The 19,518-nt window shown below is 40.5% G+C and overlaps 3 protein-coding genes across 10 annotated transcripts; all 3 read left to right on the top strand.

Moving 5' to 3' along the window:
* The first annotated feature begins 1,354 nt into the window (after positions 1 to 1,354).
* On the top strand, positions 1,355 to 17,012 carry LOC108149434. 8 transcript variants are annotated; one of them, XM_041710574.1, is made up of 15 exons: positions 1,355 to 1,836; positions 6,465 to 6,651; positions 8,195 to 8,500; positions 9,599 to 9,700; positions 9,970 to 10,074; positions 10,251 to 10,349; positions 10,413 to 10,511; positions 10,594 to 10,692; positions 11,341 to 13,524; positions 13,822 to 14,415; positions 14,774 to 14,872; positions 14,992 to 15,084; positions 15,268 to 15,333; positions 15,762 to 16,227; positions 16,904 to 17,012. In XM_041710574.1, the coding sequence occupies exons 2-15, from the start codon at positions 6,540 to 6,542 to the stop codon at positions 16,908 to 16,910; spliced, it is 4,431 nt and encodes a 1,476-aa protein (XP_041566508.1). In that variant the 5' UTR covers positions 1,355 to 1,836; positions 6,465 to 6,539; the 3' UTR covers positions 16,911 to 17,012. The 8 variants fall into 8 exon arrangements, with proteins under 8 accessions (XP_041566508.1, XP_017132498.1, XP_041566505.1 ...); XM_017277009.2 differs by having other exon boundaries at positions 11,341 to 14,415; XM_041710571.1 differs by lacking the exon at positions 9,599 to 9,700 and having other exon boundaries at positions 11,341 to 14,415.
* On the top strand, positions 16,933 to 17,890 carry LOC108149218 (outer dense fiber protein 3-like). Its single transcript, XM_017276649.1, has 3 exons — positions 16,933 to 17,157; positions 17,539 to 17,613; positions 17,777 to 17,890. The coding sequence occupies exons 1-3, from the start codon at positions 16,933 to 16,935 to the stop codon at positions 17,888 to 17,890; spliced, it is 414 nt and encodes a 137-aa protein (XP_017132138.1).
* A 566-nt stretch (positions 17,891 to 18,456) lies between these two features.
* On the top strand, positions 18,457 to 19,409 carry LOC108149244. The gene is made up of 3 exons (XM_017276680.2): positions 18,457 to 18,547; positions 18,613 to 18,722; positions 18,776 to 19,409. Exons 1-3 carry the CDS (start codon positions 18,478 to 18,480, stop codon positions 18,986 to 18,988), a joined length of 393 nt encoding a protein of 130 aa, XP_017132169.1. The 5' UTR covers positions 18,457 to 18,477; the 3' UTR covers positions 18,989 to 19,409.
* The last annotated feature ends 109 nt before the right edge of the window (positions 19,410 to 19,518 follow it).

Below are 19,518 nucleotides of genomic sequence, written 5' to 3'. Positions count from 1 at the left end.
AATTATTTATATTCATTGGGTTAAGCATGGTAACATTGTTACTTAGCCTGAAATTATGCCACATTTATGATGATAGACAAAAAATAAAACTATTTATATGCATGATTTTCAAATTATGATTTTCTCTTATTTTGTCTATTTATTGCCTACTATTAGGGTACCACTAAATAAACAATAAAACAAATTAAAGAATCAATTAAGTTTTTAACCTTGTATGTTTATGTGGATAAATCTAATCTAAATTGTAAATTTATAGTTTTTGATTTATTTTAATTCATTCTCGTTTATTTTAATTCTTAGAGATATATTTCTCATTTTTTTTTAATTTTTAGAGATACATTTCACATTTTTTAATTCTTAGAGATACATAAGCCTTCACTTTGTTGATATGAATTTTGGTATTGCACTTGATCTATATCTTAATTTTGAACTAATTTTTTTTAAATGGTAAGTAAAAAAACTAACGAAAATTAGTTCTTTACAGTCTTTTAAAAAATTAAGATTATCGTGGTTTCTGTGCAAAACAAATTGTCATGCTCCATTAGTCACGTGTGTGGGTGAAGGCTGTCTGTGTTCCACCGCACCATTTGTGCAAAAAAGAGGGGGGTTGAAGGGGCGGTAAGATTTGCCGGAGGCAAGATCGCGGTCTCGCATTACATAACCACAATCAAGCGGCATTATTTGTTGTGAGCACCGCCATAAATAGGCCTCCCGATGAGCGCAAACCCAGTCGAATTACAGATAGTCAATGAGCCATTAAGATACGATTGAACTGTAGGCAGGAGTCCGGGGGCATTGTCTATGTAAGGCGACCTTCCCCTAGATATGACTTTCTCAATATTCAAATGAGCCCCAAAGCCCAATTAAATGGAAATCATTCTTGGGAAAGATTTATTTGGGTAGGAAAATGAATTCCGTTAGCACTCCTATAATGTTCTTAGGTGATTGTATTTATTTATAAATGTTTAATTATATGAAAATCCAAAAATTTTAAAACCGACTCTCCTCCTCGCCATGTCTAACTAGTTTTATTGGCTATCAAAATTATGGGAGTAGAAATAAGAGCTAATAAAGCCGAATAGTTTTTGTTAACTAACAAATACTTTCTTTCCTACTTTCTTTTCTTCTTTATATAAAGAAAAGTTATAATTTGTATAAACAAAATTAAATTAAAACAATATAAAGAAACAACAATTATGTTGTGCTTTATTGTTTAACTTTATTTCAAAAACTTGCGGACCATTTAACATAGTAAGCAAATGTTATTCATTACGTTGACTGTTAACGCTTACGTTACGTCTTGGAGTAGCTTACGTCGAAAATTTGAAACGAAAAGCGAGCGTTAGCTACATTGCTCCGCAGTTTCTGTTCGACAGCCCTCGAGTTCGGTTCTAGCTCTCTCTCAACCCAAAAAAAGAAAGACAAACGCAGCTTAAACAAACTCGCCATAAATAAATCAGCTAATTGTAGTTTGTTTTGGAAATCTCTAGTAGATTTTAACGCGAGTCAGAGACCGACACTCAGAAGCAGCTGTCACTTGAACCCAATCAACGAACAAATCAACGAAATAATAAATCAGCCACGAAACCAACTACAATAACAACGAAAATAGCAATCTCTCTTCGAGTGCTTTCGAGTGAACAGATGTTTTGAAAAATCCCCGAAAATCGCGACTAATCCTGCAAATCACTGTTGGCCATCGAAGTTTTTGGCCAACCGATAAGGTGAAGTTTTTTACTGTGCAAAAGAAAGTTACGAAAATCAAACCATCGAGCGGGAGAAGCAGAAGGAGATTCAGATACAGATACCCCGGATATAAAAGAGGACTAGCCTGCGGTAAGGATAAAAACTGGAGTAGGCGTTAACCAATTCTGAGGCCCAGACCCCACCAACCAGCCAGTGGATTGCGTGCTGACCCGACCCGACCCGACCCAAAAGTTCATTGACTGTCTGACTATTGGCATTTCCTGGTGGCATAGGGCTAGAGCCTAGGGCTAGAGCCTTTAGTCAGCTGTTCCGCCCCCAATCCGCAGTGCTCCTCCCATTGTTTAGTCAATGACACTCTCGTATTGATGTCACTTGTTGGCATAAATGTGTAACCCTTCCGTCGTCTCGCCGGAGTTTTTGTGTGATACCCTTATGTCTGTCTATTTAGCCCGTAGCGCCCATGACATCAGCCAGCTCTAATAACCGGTCGACCCGACTTAGCTCATTTTTCAAAGTCACTGATTATGGCAGGCACAAAAAAAGCGTTAACCACACAAAGAATAACAAAATAACCAAAGGAAAAGGTTAATCTCCCAGGCGGGGAGAGGGAATTGCAGTAATCGCAAAATAAATATTTATAAAATGATCCAACAGGTATTTATGTGTTTCAATATGCAAATTTGAAGTCAGCCAAATGATCTCAGGCTCACAGAGAATATTGTACTTGGCGCATAAATCGTTGGAGCGGAAGCGAATGTCCCATTAAATTTACCACAAAGAATCGTAGTTATTACAAGCCATTTGGAATTTTAATAGTGCCTTGAGAAGCGAACCACGATCCAGTTGTTCGGAGAGAAGGTTTGCCAATTTTTCCCTGCCTCATTTCCCAGCTTTCTCTTGGCTTTAACAGCCCGAACACGTTCGCCGCAGAAAACCGAGAATGTTGAGCAACTTAATTAGATTTGGAGATCGCAAACTAGTTCACACAGCTGACGTCAGTCGTTTTGTTCTTGCCGTTTTATCAGACTTGAGTTTCGCTGATGTTTTGGCTATGATTCTCATGTTTTGTTTGTTAACCCCACTACACTTTTTTTTTTGGCCTTTTGCCGGCTGTTCACTTGTTGTCCATGGCTTTTGGGGAGGAATTGCTCAACATGTTCGCTGTTAATTAAACTTATACACTGTCTATGGCGAAAAAGTCAATAGTTAATAGAGACAAGACAGCACACGAATTATGGCTATATGGCTTTATAGCGGAGTCATGGAGTTGCGGCTCTGCGTGGGTCGGCCTGCCGTCTGCGTCTGGAAACCCAATTCCGAACTGGCTTTTTCGGACCACTCGATGTGGGCTAAAGGAAACGACTGGGCCGCCGTATTTGGGCGTAAAAGCCTCCGAGATGGACGGCTGGAAATTGTCTAAATTTTGGGAATGAGCTCATATTTAATTCGCCATTTGGAGAGCGTGAAGCGAAGTTAAAAGAAAATAAAAACGTTTTCAGTGAGTGATGGCTGATCATGTCAGATACCCGATACCCAATATACATTATGCATGGGGTATATCAATTAAAGGTGTATCAGGTTTATAAAAAACCAATTAGTTTTTTTAAATAATTTTTGATATTTAATGATTTTTTTTTAACTTTTAGCAAAACCGATTATAAAATAATATTTCAATAGGTTCTAGCAAATATATAATTTTTGTTAGTAAATTTAGATTTGCGTTCATTTTTCTTTTTAAAGTAAAGCAAATTATTGGTTATTAAATAAAATATTACACAACCAATAATTTGTCAACAGGGTATTGCTGCTTTTGTAATGTCTGAAGTAAGCGTGTTTATTTATATTTTTAAAGTTGATATCACTAATAAAAGCTGACGTGTGCTAAATTTGTTGTTGTCGTCATGGGTCCACAGTCGGGTCAATTGTGTGAATATCAATTTAAATCAAATATAAATAAAGCAACATAAACAAATCACTGAAGGTCATAAAGATAATGCTAAAAAATTGCAAAGTCTCTCGCAATCGGTATCTCTGTAACTAATCATGAGAGCCAAGGTTTGTTTTCAAAAATAAAAGCCAACCAACATATATATTTATATAGAGATATAGACAGATAGAAAGTCGAGTGTGTGGGCGGTGCTGTTCTGCTCTGCAGCCGGTTGTTAACACTGACCCCCGTGCACAGATTATCGAACATCACCATCTATAATTTGATTACTGAAATCTGATCGCCACATGCAAATTTATTGCATGAGCTAACGCTCTATTAACTTGATTAAATGCGACCTCTTAGCGGGTCTCCCCAGACTTCGTTCAATTGAAACTACACTTGGGAAAATATCACGTGATATGAAGAATATAACTCTGAAAAATATTATATGAAATGAAGAATATAGTTCTAATACCTCTAATTAAATTTATTAAATAGTAATGGATTGAGACATATGTATATTGCAAATATATTGCAAATATATAACATTACATTTTAAATTTCAAATTTAAATTTTATAAATAACATAATTCAAAGACAACTTTTCATATTAGTCAAATAGAAATTTCTTTAATATGATTAAAACAAAAGTTGTAGTTGCGTATGGAATATATTACCATTAAAAGAAGACAATAGAAATCATATTTATTTGTTTAGAACTGTATTACCAAGCTTTTTTCCTGTTACCATATGGGGTTTCATTTTTTATAGATCTTGAAACACAAAGACACTTGCTGTACAATTGATCTTTAATCACTTTATTTATTTAAACTGATTTCTTCCAATGCAAATATCTGTGGGTAGTCTAAGGCCTAAGAGTCTTTTGTCTGACAGATGTCTGACTTCTGTTGGCTCAACTGCCGGCTCGGCTCTGATTCATCCGATAGATTTTCAGTTTTCTTAGCTGATCTTGGCCTCGAACAGCAATTGAACATGATGTTCCGTGTGTGGGCTGGCCAAGCTCATGATGGTGATGTAAGAGCTGCCTTATAAGACCAGCCAACCAGCCAGCTGATGACTGCCTTGCAAACAGAACAATGTTTTTTTTTTACTTTTAGTTGAATTGCATGCGAGGTCAGGAGTTGAAAGTGGCAAGTAACAAGTGCAGCAGGCAGGCGAAACGCAAAAAAAGTTCTTCTTGGCAGGAGAGCGACGGCTTTATTGGCCCTGTTAACAGCCACGCCACGCCCCCTAACATAGTTGTAATTATTTACACAGCCTGGCGAATTTTCACGGCCACCAGAAGTGGCACGCTTCGCTTTTCTTTCGGGTTCGCCTGCGAGTTTGAGTTTGAGTTTGAGTTTGTTTTTGTTTCGGTTTTAGGTTTTAGGTTCGCCTTCATTGTCCGTCATGCAATTGTCGGCCATAAGTCATTAAAAGTAATCGTTTTGTTGGCTTACATGCCCCACAAAATGGGCAGCATTAGCACTTAGCACACTTCGTTTCGTTTCGATTCGGGGCGCAACCTTGTTGACCAGGCCCCCGATTTGTTTGTCGGCATGGAGTGGGCTCTCCCCAAAATCTCAGTTGCCGTCAATTCCAGCCCCCATATCGATTACACTCCCAGATGGCATGAATTGGAGGTGGAGGACAGGAGCTCCTCCTGATACCAGCCGGCACCGTCTGTTTTCCGATGGATGACGATGACTGCCAGCCTGTCGATGGGCAACACTTGGCTTCCCGTGTTTCGCTGAGCTGTGAAAAGAAGGTCGTCACCCAGGGCAGCCGGTTCGGTTCGGTTTTGGTTTCGGTTTCGGGAATAAAAATGTTGTTGAGGGGGCGCTCATTAAAATATTTTCCTATGGCCCAAACTCTTTACTAGCTGGAAACTTTTTTATTATTTCTTTTGTCAGAGTCTGAGAGTCAGCATATGTTTGTATAATCCACTACCTGTTTATTATGTAAATTATCGACTTTGTTTTCTATTTACATTTTTTGTTCCTATACGGAAATATAAGCTTGACAAACTTCCTTTTGAATAATAATAATTATTAAAGTATAGTAAAGTTTAAGCTTATTATTTATCATAGAATTTTATTTTGAAATCCAACACTTTGCTACATTTTATGACATTTTCAACAAATCTTAAATGTAAAAAAAATCATTGACATTTTACTAAACAAAAGTATGTAAATTTGCTTTTATCTGAGACATTTTTATTATTGTGTAATTTAATTCAATGAAAGTCATATATTCCTGAATTGAATTGAATTGAATTATAGTTTCCCTATCTTTTTGGGCCCTTTTAAGCCCCTTCCTAACTTTTTCCCTACCACTGCTAACTGAGACTGACGAGCCTACCGCAAAGTTATTGCCATTGTTTGTCTTTCGCGCGGCGCAACAAATCCGCGGCTCGAAAGGAAACAACCTGCAACAACAATTGAGCAACAGCCACTGCAGCGAAAAGAGTGACAGCCGCCACACGACACGCCCCCTCCATTTCCCAAAAGCTCCTTTCTTTTATGGCCAAAAGCCCACACGCCTGCCCATTAAGCCACCCCACGGAATTGGCCCAGAAAATTGGAAAGAACAGCCAGCCCAGACGATTGATTTTTGTGTCATCGACTGGCAGTTGGAGTAGGGCGGAATTTGGATTATTAGGTTACCCCAATTTGGGGGTCGAACTATACATTTCAGTCAGCCACTCACACATGTAAATGTCATCGTTAGCCTTTCGAATAAAATTCGAGTATAGTTTTGTTGGATAGCTTGATATCTTGTAAACCTTAAACACGGCAAGATGAAGAAAGTTATTGTTCTCACCAAGGTCGGCCCCCCGGCGAAGAAAAAGGAACAGGATCAAGGCCCCTGTGCCCGCGTGCGAAAGATTCGTCCAATAAACATGGGCGGCAACGTGGAGCAGCGTCCTTGGACGCCAACGGTCCGCATTGGCAGGATCGCAGCCGAGACCACCAATCCAGGCCCAGCCACCGTCCAGCTGCCGACTTTGATCGGTAAGTGTAGTAATTACTTTGAATATCTATGCATTTTAAAGTTCTTAAATTTGCAACAAGAGAAAGGTATAATAAAATTTATTTGGGCCTAAAGCAAGAACTACTAGTAAAAATACCGCATTAAAAAAACGTAATATAAAATATTTCTTAGTTTTAAAATTTTTGGTCTTATTTAATTTAATTTTGGTCATCTTTAATCTGTTGATCTGTGCAAAATATTAAAATATAAAGATTTATACATATAAATTCAGATACTATTTAATAAGCAACAAGAAAGAAAGCAAACTTCGGCAAGCCGAAGTTCATATACCCTTGCAGCTATTGCAAGAATTAAACATTTTTGAAAACATTAAAATTATGATTTACTTTCGTATATGTTTAAAAACATTGAAGCTATGATGATTTGCAGCTCAATTATTTGATAGTTATTTTATATATTTTTATTATTTCTAAGGGAGCTATATGATATAGACGTCCGATTTTGATGAAATTTTAACCATAATTCTGAAATATTTAACCATCACTAAATGTCGAAGAACTAAACAAAAAATTAAAAAACAGAAAAGTTATAATTTTTTTTCATTTATTTTTCCGATTGTTCCTATGGGAGCTATATGATATAGTCGTCCGACTTTGATGAAATTTAAACCGTAAATCGGAAATATGTAACCATTACTAAATGTCGAAGAACTAAACAAAAAATTAAAAAACAGCAAAGTTATAATTTTTTTCATTTATTTTTCCGATTGTTCCTATGGGAGCTATATGCTATAGTCGTCCGATTTTGATGAAATTTAAACCGTAAATCGGAAATATTTAACCATTACTAAATGTCGAAGAACTAAACAAAAAATTAAAAAACAGCAAAGTTATAATTTTTTTTCATTTATTTTTCCGATTGTTCCTATGGGAGCTATATGCTATAGTCGTCCGATCCGGCTCGTTCCGACTTATATACTACCTGCAACAGAAAGACAACTTTTGGGAAAGTTTCATGCAGATAGCTTTAAAACTGAGAGACTAGTTTGCATATAAACGGACGGACAGACGGACAGACGGACAGACGGACAGACGGACGGACAGACGGACGGACAGACGGACAGACGGACATGGCTAGATCGACTCGCCTAGTGATGCTGATCAAGAATATATATACTTTATAGGGTCGGAGATGTCTCCTTCACTGCGTTGCAAACTTCTGACTGAAATTATAATACCCTCTGCAAGGGTATAAAAATATGTGGATATCGAAAATTAAGAGTCTCATTGGCTTAAAATGAAATTTAAATTTATTAGTTTTACTCGATTAAAAAAATAAATTGTAACAAAACTCAAGCTGTTATGTGAAAAGCTGAAATTCAATTTGATTTTATTTTCTTGCCATCTACCAATTTATTTTAAGAATGTTTTTTACAGATTCTGGGTCTTGCGATCCTGGCCTAAAACTGTTTTTATTCAGCTTAACAAACCTATTTAAGCCCATATTGATATAAAAGTGTTTTTATCATAAAAACAATTCAATTTCAATCATATTTGTTTGTAGGTAGCAAAGTACCGGACTCGAAAAAGAAGGCCGCCCCCTCGTACTCCTTTGGGCACAAGTTGGGCGGCAAGTACGACACCTCCGGTCCGGGTCCGGCGCAATACAATGTGACCGGGATGCGGGCGAAGGGCCGTGATTATCCCAGAGCCGCCACTCTGCAGAGCAGACCCAAGGAACTGACACGGTTCTCCAATCCCGGACCCGGCGAATACGACGTGGTGCCGGCGGCCAAGGCGGTGATCGATGCCACGCCCAAGTACACCTTTGGCCAGCGACCGGCCACGCTGAAGACGTTCCAGATTCCAGGTGAGTTTCAGGCCTCCTACTCTGGTGTTTGAATGGTGTTTTGGACTTGGATTTTGGATTTTGGCGTTGGAGTTGAATTTCAATTTGAAGTTGAATTTGAATTCGGCGTTGCATTCGGTGTGTGTTTCGGGCTGCTGTTGTTGTTGCATGCGCGGACTCATCAGGAAATCATCAATCATGGAGCCACATTGTATATAGAAGCGAACTCATTAACTAATCCGAACCCATGTCAGTTGAATCTTCCTGCAAGCAGCGCGTAAGTTGCTAACGCCCCTCTTTCCCCCCACTTTCTCCCACTTTCCATCTCTATCTCAGTAGTTAGTGTAGTAGTAGCCACTTTCCGTAGCTTTCTCTCGTATTCCTCTGTATCTTTGGATATCCTCTTGGATCGATCGTAGTTGTGAACACCCTGTAAAGTGCGTGAATGTTTTTGCTTATTTAGTTTCTCCAAAAACATTTTGAGTCCCTAAAACGGTTTTCGTTAATGTAATTTATACAAAATTAAAAGAAAGTAAAATGGAATGATTCATAAGGTCCTTCAAAAAATTAAAATTAGAAAATTTTTTGTTGGCTTGTGAACAAAAAGTTGTTAAAATTCTAAAAATAAAAGCTTCTTTTTTTCCCAATAAAATTTTATTTATTGGACTTTTTGTATTTTCTTTTTTAAATTAACATTAATTTATTGGATCTCTTTTTATATTCTTCTTTAAACTTTCTTTGTTTTCCCAAAATAAAATTTAATTTAACGTAAGAGGAATTGACAAGGTCTTTATTAAGCCGCCCACCTACTTTTAGATTGTCAACATCATGGCAGTAAATTTTTAAAGAGTTATTTTATCCGCTGCCAAATAGACCGCAAAGGAAACATGCATCTAAAAGTCTTAATAACCAAAGTATATTTTGTTGGTATTTATTTGTATAATTCTCCTTTATTATTTCCTCTATTTGTAGCTCCCATTCACCACACAGTGTTATTTGTAAATGCGTTAAATTAGTGTTTCAGTAATTTGTGTTGTGTTTTTTGTTGCCTGATTTGATTTTAATTTGAAACGTTTTTCTCTTTCAATGAATGATTGCCATGGCAAAATCGAAACTCAGGTCCCAACCATTATCGAGTGGTGCCCCTTGATGTCGTCAAGCGGCGAGCCCCACGATACTCCTTTCGCATTAAGGTTAACGTGTACTTTGTTAACAATCCAGGTAACCCAACTAACTGTCTGTTGTTGCCATTCGTTTTTTTTTGTTGGTGTTGGTGTTGGTCTAGCTCCGCTCTCTAATTTCCACCCCCCAATTCAAGCCCACCTCATTACTAATTCCCGAACTATATAACTTCTACTATCTGTATCTGTATCTTTAACTTTCACTCACCCTTAGTCGTAGCTCACATAGTGTAGAGTGTTCTCTAGTTTTGATTCGAGTAGACTAAAACAATGGCCGTACCAATTTTTATGTTTTATTAACACTAACAGCTCCGAATAGCTATTGCCCTGAAAAGGTCACGCAATCAAAAAAGAATGCGCCACGCTACACTTTCGGTAGACGAACTAAAATCGAACACGATCGGGGCACACCAGGTAATAATCCCCAAATCTGTATCCCAGTAACTGTATCTGTATCTGTATCTGTATCGAGGCACCACCTGCTCAAGCGAACCCAATTGGACAGTATCTATAGAATTGTTGCGCTTCCCTCTTTTGAATCACTCAATCCCCTGGTGGCATTTTATTCTGATAATCCATCCCATCCGCAGCTCCTGGCGCCTATTGTCCCGAGAAGGTGAAGCTCAACAAGACGCCGGAGTTCAGTTTCGGCATAAAGCACCACGAACAGCGGCCAGACTACACGCCAGGTTTGTCTTTAACACTTAAATATACACAATTAGACAATTACACAACTTTGGCACTTTTATCAGCGCCGGGCACTTACAAACCTGAGCAGGTTGTCCTAGAACACATGCCCGCCTACAGCTTTGGCCTGAAAACCAAGCACATCCAGGTCAGCGATACACCAGGTAAGCAGCTTACAGCTTGGCTTAAAGTTAGTTAGTTATTTGGCGTTGAGTTTGAGATCACAATTTTATGTCCTTAAAACAGCACCCGGTGCCTACAGCCCCGAAAAATCTCGGCTGCACTCCACACCCGCTTACTCAATCACAGGAAAGGCCTCCCACGATGTCGTCGATTGCACACCTGGTGAGTTGTTAACAATGTTTGGAAAAGATCCATAAATAAAATTTTAAAAATTTAAGACCATAATAAATTTACAACTAGTCAACATGATTTTTTTTCACAAATATCTGAGAAGTTATCTATGCTTCTCCATTAAACATTTTAATTAATTGTTTTGTATATGTGGCTAGAAATGTTATTAGACCAAGTCCCAACAATTCTTCAAAGTTATTACATTATTATTCCATTACACTTTTAAAAATATTTATTATCTTGCCAACATGATTGAACATGGAAAACGAGGATAAAGAATATTTTAAAATTTTTCTGTAAGCATTTTCAACTGTTTTTCTTATTTATTGTTATTATTGTTTGAATATGGATAACGCTGTTAAAGCATATTTTCATATTGTTCTGTATACATAAACTGCCTTTCTAGCAAATAATTTGGCGAGAAAATAAATGAAAAGGAGAAAAATATAAATAAGTATATAAAAACATAAATTAATCCTATTATGTTTTTACCCCGAAGTGTGTTATGAAACACATTTTATTATTATTTATTATTATTTATTAATCATTTAGAAGCAAAGATTTTATGCATGTTTTTAAGGCTTAGAAGTACCTTAAGCAGACATTCCCACACTCACATCGTAAACACTCCCATTCCAGCACCTGGAGCATACGAACCCGAGAAGTGCGTGCTGAGCCGGACGCCCGCCTTCAGCTTTGGCCACCGCGTGGAGCTAGCCAAGTGCAGCGACACGCCCGCACCGGGCACCTACAATCCCGAGAAGGTGCGGTTGGACCACACGCCCGCCTTCACCCTCTCCGGCCGCCCGGAGACCAGGTCCATCAGCGAGACGCCCGCGCCCGGTTCGTATGCCCCGGAAAGGTACCGCAATGACCGCACGCCGGCCTTCACCTTCGGCGGTAAGCACGAGCAGCGGCTCGATAGCTCCACTCCGGCACCGGGCGACTACAGTCCCGAAAAAGTGCGGCACGATCACAATCCCGCTTTCTCATTCGCCGGTCGCCACGAATTGCACAAGACGAGCGACACGCCAGCACCGGGTGCCTACGAAACGGAGAAGGTCCGCCAGGATCACAATCCCGCCTTCTCCTTCGCCGGGCGACACGATCTGCAGCGGCCCAGTGAAACTCCCGCCCCGGGTGCGTACTCCCCGGAAAAGGTCCGCCAGGATCACAACCCCGCCTTCTCGATGGCCGGAAAGCACAGTCAGAAGGTGGCCAGCGATGGCCCAGCTCCTGGTGACTACTTTCCCGAGAAGGTTCGCCTGGACCACACGCCCGCCTTTAGTTTTGGGGTTAAGAATGATCCTAAAATAGAGAACAGCACTCCAGCCCCTGGGGACTACCATCCCGAGAAAGTTAGACAGGATCACAATCCCGCCTTTTCGTTCGCTGGTCGCCACGACCTCCACAAACCCAGTGAAACTCCCGCTCCAGGAGCCTACTCTCCGGAGAAAACCAGACAGGATCACAATCCAGCCTTCTCAATGGCTGGCAAGTATGATCAGAAGATTGCCAATGGCACTCCCGCCCCTGGTGACTATAGTCCCGAAAAGGTTAGATTAGATCACACACCAGCTTACAGTTTCGGGGTAAAGAATGATCCCAAAGTAGAGAACAATACCCCTGCTCCAGGAGATTATCATCCGGAGAAGGTTAGGCAGGACCATAATCCTGCCTTTTCCTTTGCCGGTCGTCATGATCTTCACAAGCCCAGTGATACTCCCGCCCCAGGAGCTTATTCCCCCGAGAAAGTTCGTCAGGATCACAATCCTGCTTTTTCGATGGCAGGCAAACATATCGAAAAGCTGGTAAATGGTACACCAGCTCCTGGTGACTACTGTCCTGAAAAGGTGCGACTAGACCATACTCCCGCCTACACTTTTGGTGGCAAGAATGATCCCAAAATAGAGAATAATACCCCAGCTCCAGGAGATTATCATCCGGAGAAGGTGAGGCAGGATCACAATCCCGCCTTCTCCTTTGCCGGTCGTCATGACCTCCAAAAGCCAAGTGATACTCCCGCCCCAGGAGCTTACTGTCCGGAGAAAGTCAGACAAGATCATAATCCCGCTTTCTCAATGGCTGGAAAACACAGCCAAAAGATCTCCAGCGACACACCAGCTCCAGGTGATTACAGTCCTGAGAAGGTTCGTCTAGATCACACACCTGCCTACACTTTCGGTGGCAAAAATGATCCCAAGGTGGAGAATAATACTCCAGCTCCCGGAGATTATCACCCGGAAAAGGTAAGGCAGGATCACAATCCCGCCTTTTCCTTTGCAGGTCGTCATGATCTTCACAAACCCAGTGATACGCCCGCCCCAGGAGCTTATTCCCCCGAAAAAGTTCGTCAGGATCACAATCCTGCCTTTTCGATGGCAGGCAAACATATCGAAAAGCTGGTAAATGGTACACCTGCTCCTGGAGATTACTGCCCAGAGAAAGTGCGATTGGATCACACTCCCGCCTACACTTTTGGTGGCAAGAATGATCCTAAGGTGGAGAACAATACCCCAGCTCCAGGGGATTATCATCCGGAGAAAGTAAGGCAGGATCACAACCCAGCATTTTCTTTCGCTGGTCGTCATGATCTTCACAAACCAAGTGATACGCCCGCTCCAGGAGCTTACTCTCCGGAGAAAACCAGGCAAGATCACAATCCAGCTTTCTCAATGGCCGGCAAGCATGATCCTAAGGTTTCCAATGACACTCCCGCACCTGGTGACTACAGTCCCGAAAAGTTCCGCCACGACCATACACCCTCCTACACTTTTGCGGGTAAAAATGATCCCAAAATTGAGAACAATACCCCTGCTCCTGGTGACTATCATCCCGAGAAAGTTAGGCAAGATCATGTTCCCGCCTTTTCCTTCGCCGGCCGTCATGATCTCCAGAAACCAAGTGATACTCCCGCTCCTGGAGCCTACTCTCCCGAGAAGACCCGACAAGATCACAATCCCGCCTTCTCAATGGCTGGAAAATACATTCAAAAGCTGACCAATGGTACGCCAGCTCCGGGCGACTACTGTCCCGAAAAGGTTCGCCTGGATCATACTCCCGCCTACAGCTTTGGTGTTAAGAGTGATCTAAAGTCGGAGAACAATACCCCTGCTCCTGGTGACTATCATCCCGAGAAAGTTAGGCAAGATCATGTGCCCGCATTTTCCTTCGCCGGGCGACATGATCTTCACAAGCCCAGTGAGACCCCTGCCCCGGGAGCCTACTCCCCAGAGAAAGTCAGACAGGATCACAATCCAGCCTTCACAATGGCAGGGAAACATGATCCCAGGGTTTGCAATGACACCCCAGCACCTGGTGACTATCACCCCGAGAAGGTCAGGCAGGACTTCAATCCGGCGTTCACCTTCGCCGGCAAACACGATCCGAGACCCTTGAGCGAATCCCCGGCACCCGGCGACTACAGCCCCGAGAAGGTGCGACTGGACCGAGCACCCGCTTTCAGCTTTGGCGGCAAACACGACCCCAAACCGGAGCACCTCCATCCTGCGCCCTGCGACTACTCACCCGAGAAGGTTCGCCTCGACCATACACCCGCCTACACCATTGCAGGTCGACCAGCCGCCGATCCCGTCAGCCAGACGCCGGCTCCCTGCGACTACCATCCGGAGCAGTGCCACGTGGACAGCACCAGCACTCCGGCCTTCACCTTCGGCATGCGACTGGGACGGGAGCGCATTTCCGACACTCCAGGCAAGTAACCTCCACTAGAAATGCTATAGAACTGCTTCAGAATGGACATCACGCTTACCCCCACTTGCAAAGACACTTTGTTTATTGAAAAAAATAAACTAGATAGAATAATAGTATCGAAAAGTAAAAAATAGTTTTTACATTTTTAAAGTTTAGTGATACTTGCAGCATATTCTTTTTTCAAAGCTCATGTCTCAGAAGATATCCTTAAGATAGTCTTTGAATCTCAAGGACCTATTCTCAAATAGTTGCGCTAAATAAAAATAAAAATTTCAAGTGGGGGTAATGACTTTAAAATGACCAGAAGGATACCCAAAAAAGAATTGAGTCACCCTAACGAGCATCAGTACGATTGCAGCACCCTCCGCCTATGAGCCGGAAAAGCACAACCTGCACTCCACACCCGCCTACAGTTTTGGCACCAAGTCGGAGATCCGCATGACTACCGATGCCCCAGGTAACTAGTAGTGGCTTTAATCTGGGACTGTCCACGATTGTCCATGAATGTTGCATGTTGATCTTGATGTTGCTGTTGTGTATTGCATGTCTCCCGCGTTTCCTTGCCCACCCACTTAGCCCCTGGTCACTATTATCCCGAGCAGTGCAATCTGGACAGCTCGCCAGCCTATAGTTTTGGCCTGAAGACAGTGCCCACTGCTTCGCTTCCAGGTAGGTGACCCCCAATTTCGCTTCCCACTTTTGGTGCCGGATCCGGTTGTGTACTATCTGTGTTTTTGTCGTTCTGTGTCTCGTCTTCTTCTGTTCCATGTTTGTTCGCACACACATTCCTTGGTGTTCTGGCCATGCTCTCATCCGTTTCGAATCTCTGTAAATACACTCACGAATCACTAGAACCCAGGGGCGTGTACATCGAAGATCGCATTGTCCAAAGACGCGAACGCCGTCTGGCCAGTCCCGGTAAGAATCTGCTAGACCATCACATGCCATTCCATCACAAGCTGCTTTTAAAAGCGTTTCAAATGTGCATCTTTAAAATGGGGCCTTAGAAATTTTAAAAAAGAATTTATTCAATTATAAATATTTCAAGTAAATACTAGAATATATATAAAAACTTTCAACTAAAAATAAACCTTATCATTTAAAATTATAATTTCTATGCCATTGTTAATTTTCTACAATTTGGTTAGCATTTTTAAATGACTTTCCATGGGCAGGTATTAGTAGCAGTAATAAATATTATTATTATTTAAAAACCAACTGACTCATTTGAAACGCTTATGTGTAATTAGTTTGTGCTTTTTATTTTCATACCACTGCATCGCCTTATTTATGCGAATTTGTTGGCAATTTTTATTTTTTTGTTAAATACCGTAATTTTGGCACAGTACGCAACAATGCGGAATGCACCACCACCACAACCAACAACAGCAACAATGCTGGTAGCAGCAGCAGCACCACAACAACAACAACAACCACCACCACCACAAAGACCTTCATCAATGGGGTGGAGCAGCCGGAGCTGCAGCAAAAGCAAACCACCAAGCAGGTGAATGGCACCGCCACCCACAAAGAGCTTAAGTCCGCACCACCAGCACCACTGAGCAATGGCAACCACCACGCCAAGGTGGAAACCACCACAATGCAGCAGGTGGTTCAAGGGCAGAAGGATACGGGCAACATGAAGGTGGTGGCCAGCGGTAAGTCGGATGCCAGTGCCACCAAGGCGGCGGCCGTAAGCCACCAGACGGTGGTGCGATCCGATGGCGCCATCGTCACCAGTGGCCAATCCTCGAGGATGCAGACGGTCAAGTACGCTGTGGAGGCGAGCAGCGTGCAGGAGAAGATAATCAGGTAACCAGAGGGACTCGTAGACAGTAAACTTTTCAAAAAGTAAAACTATATCAATGAAAGAAAAAGCTTTCAAATTTTATCAAGTTTAATATTATATTATTAGGCGCCAAGATAATTCTTTGTTTTTTTAATAATAATAATAATAATAATAATTTTAATATTTAATAGAACAAATTAAGTAGTATCACTCATACGCAACGTTGGATTTTTACACACATCTCTTATCGTGTCAAACCACTTAAATGAATGTCTAATAAACGACGTCTTAAAAAATCTAATTACCTTTAATAACTTAAATAGTAAAAAAATTCTTAAATTAAAAAATACAAATATTTTATTTGAAATACTAGTCGTATGAGTAATTTTTTCAATTTAAAGAAGGTAAATCTCTTTAATAAAATATAAACAATTAGGTAGTTTATACAAAAATGATATTAATCATTAACTCTTTGGAAAGTGAACTGATCTAAGTCTGCTCATTTCCTTGTTGTCCGTCGTTTCCGTTTCGTGTGTTTATTTGCAGGCACGTCATGTCAAGATCATCCAATCCAAACCGAATACTAACCCGAAACCCATTCAAACACCAGCCCAAGAGACAAGCCATTGAATTAACCCCCGAATTGACTAACCCTTATATTGACACCCAAGTTACATTGTTTCATCCAATCATTGACAGCTCCTAACGTCTACAAAATACCCACTGTCATGGGCAGCAGCAAGGAGGGCAAGATCCGCTCGGCTCCGGCCTACACGATCACGGGTCGCGAGAAGCCGCCGCTGATTCCGGTTATGATCTTCCCCGGACCCGGATACTACGACGGCGAGTACACGGTGGTCAAACCCAAGCCACCGGTCTACTCGATGCGGGGCAAGTACAAGATGGGCAGCGAAGACGCGAAGCCCGGACCCGGAGCCCACTGTCCGGAGAAGGTAAGCGGGGGGAAAAACACTACTAGGTTATTAAAGGGGATGTATAAAGATTTTCAAGTATAACATAAGTATATTATCATTTCCCGAATTTAAAAATGCAGGAAATTATAAACATAGACATACAAATAATTTCCATGAAAATATCCACTGCTATTGCTGTTTTATCACAATTTTATTCACAAGTTCTACTATCATCATTTTACTAATTAAAGTATTTAGGATCATGTATTTTAAATATAAAAGTCGGTTGAATATATTATGATATACGACGCCTTTTGAAGTGATTTCGACACCCTAGTTTATTTTGTGGCATCCCCTATTTTACATGGAGATGTAATCCTAATGTATATGGATTTAACCTCAACCTGACCCAACCCACAGTACTGGGAGAAGCGTTCGCCGCCGGCCATTTCCTTTGGAATTCTCCATTCCCCCTATCTCAAGAAACCCCTGCCGGTCACAGTTCCACAGAAATGCACTCAATTTTTGTTGGAGAATCGGGCGGACAGGGCCTACGACCATATCTGAATTGGGCATAGTTTAACGATTAAATTCCTTAAATCAGCACAGTATCTGATGTGTTTGTTTGACCATTTGTCTTGATTTTGCTCACAAATAGATAAACCTCTCCCATGTGCCCGCCTACAGCTTTGGAATCAAGCACTCGCAGTATTTGGGTCGCCTGAACGAGAAGAACTCCGAGTTTGACTATAGCTTTTCCGGAATCTGCTGAAGCTGAACGCGCTTCCACATCCAAATCCTCACTCTGCCCAAGACGGTCTTCGATGAACAGCTTCCTTACCTTAACTACACTACCTTCGCTACTCGTATCGGACTAACCTTAAGTTTTAAATGTTTCTGAAACCTATTTGTAAGCCGAAAGTGTTGTGGAATGTTACAATTGTGTACACTGATATAAAGAGATATTACTAATACAGATACCCCTTTTTTTATCGTAATAATTAAAAGAATATATATCACTGATCGTAGGGTAAGTATAGTGCCAAAGTAAGTATGTACAAAAATAAATATAGCTTGGGAATTTTCACAAATATTTTAAAGCTTAAAAGTAATAAAAATGTTGTGAAACATTATACACTGATGAAGCAATAATAAAAACAAAATATTTGATACTGATCATAGCCTAAATAGTAATAATATTATTTTGGTAACTTGTAAAACTATTTAAGAGCTTTAAAGGCATACAAGCACTTACATTATTATTTTAAATTACAATTTTCATGCTATGCCTGATTTGTTACGTGTTCATTTTCAGCAAGTTGGATGTCTACTTAGTCCCAATCCCTCTGATGATCGGCCATGAAGCTACTGCTTTTGTTGACAATTATAGCAGTCAGTTGCTTCTTTGTAGAGGGTTTTAGGCGCAGGAGTAAGATTTCATTAGATCATCGCAGATGAGGTCACCAATTTAATCCTGAATTTCTGTTTACTTAGCCAAGAACAGCGACTGTTTGGTGAATCACAAATACGCACACGAAAGTGTTTGTAGAGGACCCCGTAGAGTTTACTACAGGTTCCATCGAGTTCTGTTTGATTGCATACAGGTAACCAGCTTTAAAATACTAATGAACATCTATCATAGCTTTCTATCATTTAGGTGACTACTAGGTGCTACAAGTTCTTTAAGAGAAACGAGTTTGGAACTCTAAAAAAGTGCAGAGATAGCTGTGCCTATCATATGAAAATACCTACTGAAGGAACAATAGCAACCAAAATTACTGCAACTACTGCTGGAGGAGCAGAAGAAACTATGGAAGCTGCAACGGAAGCTCCAAACGAAGCTCCTACAACAGAAGCAATTGCAGAATGAAGTGCGGTGGAAGCCCATAAAGTACATGCCTGAAGTTTCAGATAAATACAAAAACATTAATTACGGCAGGGGCCAAGTTCTTGGTAAAATCACAAAGTCAAAGCATACAAAACATATTCAGTCATTTTGTAGCTATGTTTCATAATTATTTGGTGTGAACATATTTGCTACTAAGGTCATTCTAAACTATTTCACAAGATTGTTTTTCTAATAACATTTTTTACAAAGCCTAGAAAATGTTCAATAGGTATTAGTTGCTCTAAATAAAATATTAAACCGGATTTTTTTTTATTAAAAAAAAAATAATGAATAAATACAAATTTAATATATAACTTTGATACCTTTATTTCGCCTGAAAAATCAATCTGTTGTTAAAAACTGCTAGCTAGAATGGTACGAGTATTAAAAATTAAAAAAAAATATTTCGTTTTTTCGTAGTTAAAAGTAAAAACATTTTTCATCTGAGACATCATAATATTGTACAGTATAGTATTCCGTTAGTATCAAAAAAATTCAAACTTGACAAAAAC

Source organism: Drosophila elegans, unplaced genomic scaffold (assembly GCF_018152505.1).
Source record: "Drosophila elegans isolate 14027-0461.03 unplaced genomic scaffold, ASM1815250v1 contig_814, whole genome shotgun sequence".
NCBI classification, from domain to species: Eukaryota; Metazoa; Arthropoda; class Insecta; order Diptera; family Drosophilidae; genus Drosophila; species Drosophila elegans.
The sequence above is the reverse complement of the archived record's forward strand: the minus strand, read 5'-3'. Positions and strand labels throughout refer to the sequence as shown.

Excerpts from the sequence above, each read along its gene's own strand:
- LOC108149434 (XM_017277009.2), top strand. The coding sequence starts at position 6,540 with ATGGGCGGCAACGTGGAGCAGCGTCCTTGGACGCCAACGGTCCGCATT. Across the intron at positions 10,693-11,340 it reads TGTCGTCGATTGCACACCTG|CACCTGGAGCATACGAACCC; the intron begins GTGAGTTGTTAA and ends CTCCCATTCCAG. Across the intron at positions 15,085-15,267 it reads GCCCACTGCTTCGCTTCCAG|AACCCAGGGGCGTGTACATC; the intron begins GTAGGTGACCCC and ends ACGAATCACTAG.
- LOC108149218 (XM_017276649.1), top strand. The coding sequence starts at position 16,933 with ATGGGCAGCAGCAAGGAGGGCAAGATCCGCTCGGCTCCGGCCTACACG. Across the intron at positions 17,158-17,538 it reads GAGCCCACTGTCCGGAGAAG|TACTGGGAGAAGCGTTCGCC; the intron begins GTAAGCGGGGGG and ends CCCAACCCACAG. Across the intron at positions 17,614-17,776 it reads ATCTCAAGAAACCCCTGCCG|ATAAACCTCTCCCATGTGCC; the intron begins GTCACAGTTCCA and ends GCTCACAAATAG.
- LOC108149244 (XM_017276680.2), top strand. The coding sequence starts at position 18,478 with ATGAAGCTACTGCTTTTGTTGACAATTATAGCAGTCAGTTGCTTCTTT. Across the intron at positions 18,548-18,612 it reads AGAGGGTTTTAGGCGCAGGA|CCAAGAACAGCGACTGTTTG; the intron begins GTAAGATTTCAT and ends CTGTTTACTTAG. Across the intron at positions 18,723-18,775 it reads TTCTGTTTGATTGCATACAG|GTGACTACTAGGTGCTACAA; the intron begins GTAACCAGCTTT and ends TCTATCATTTAG.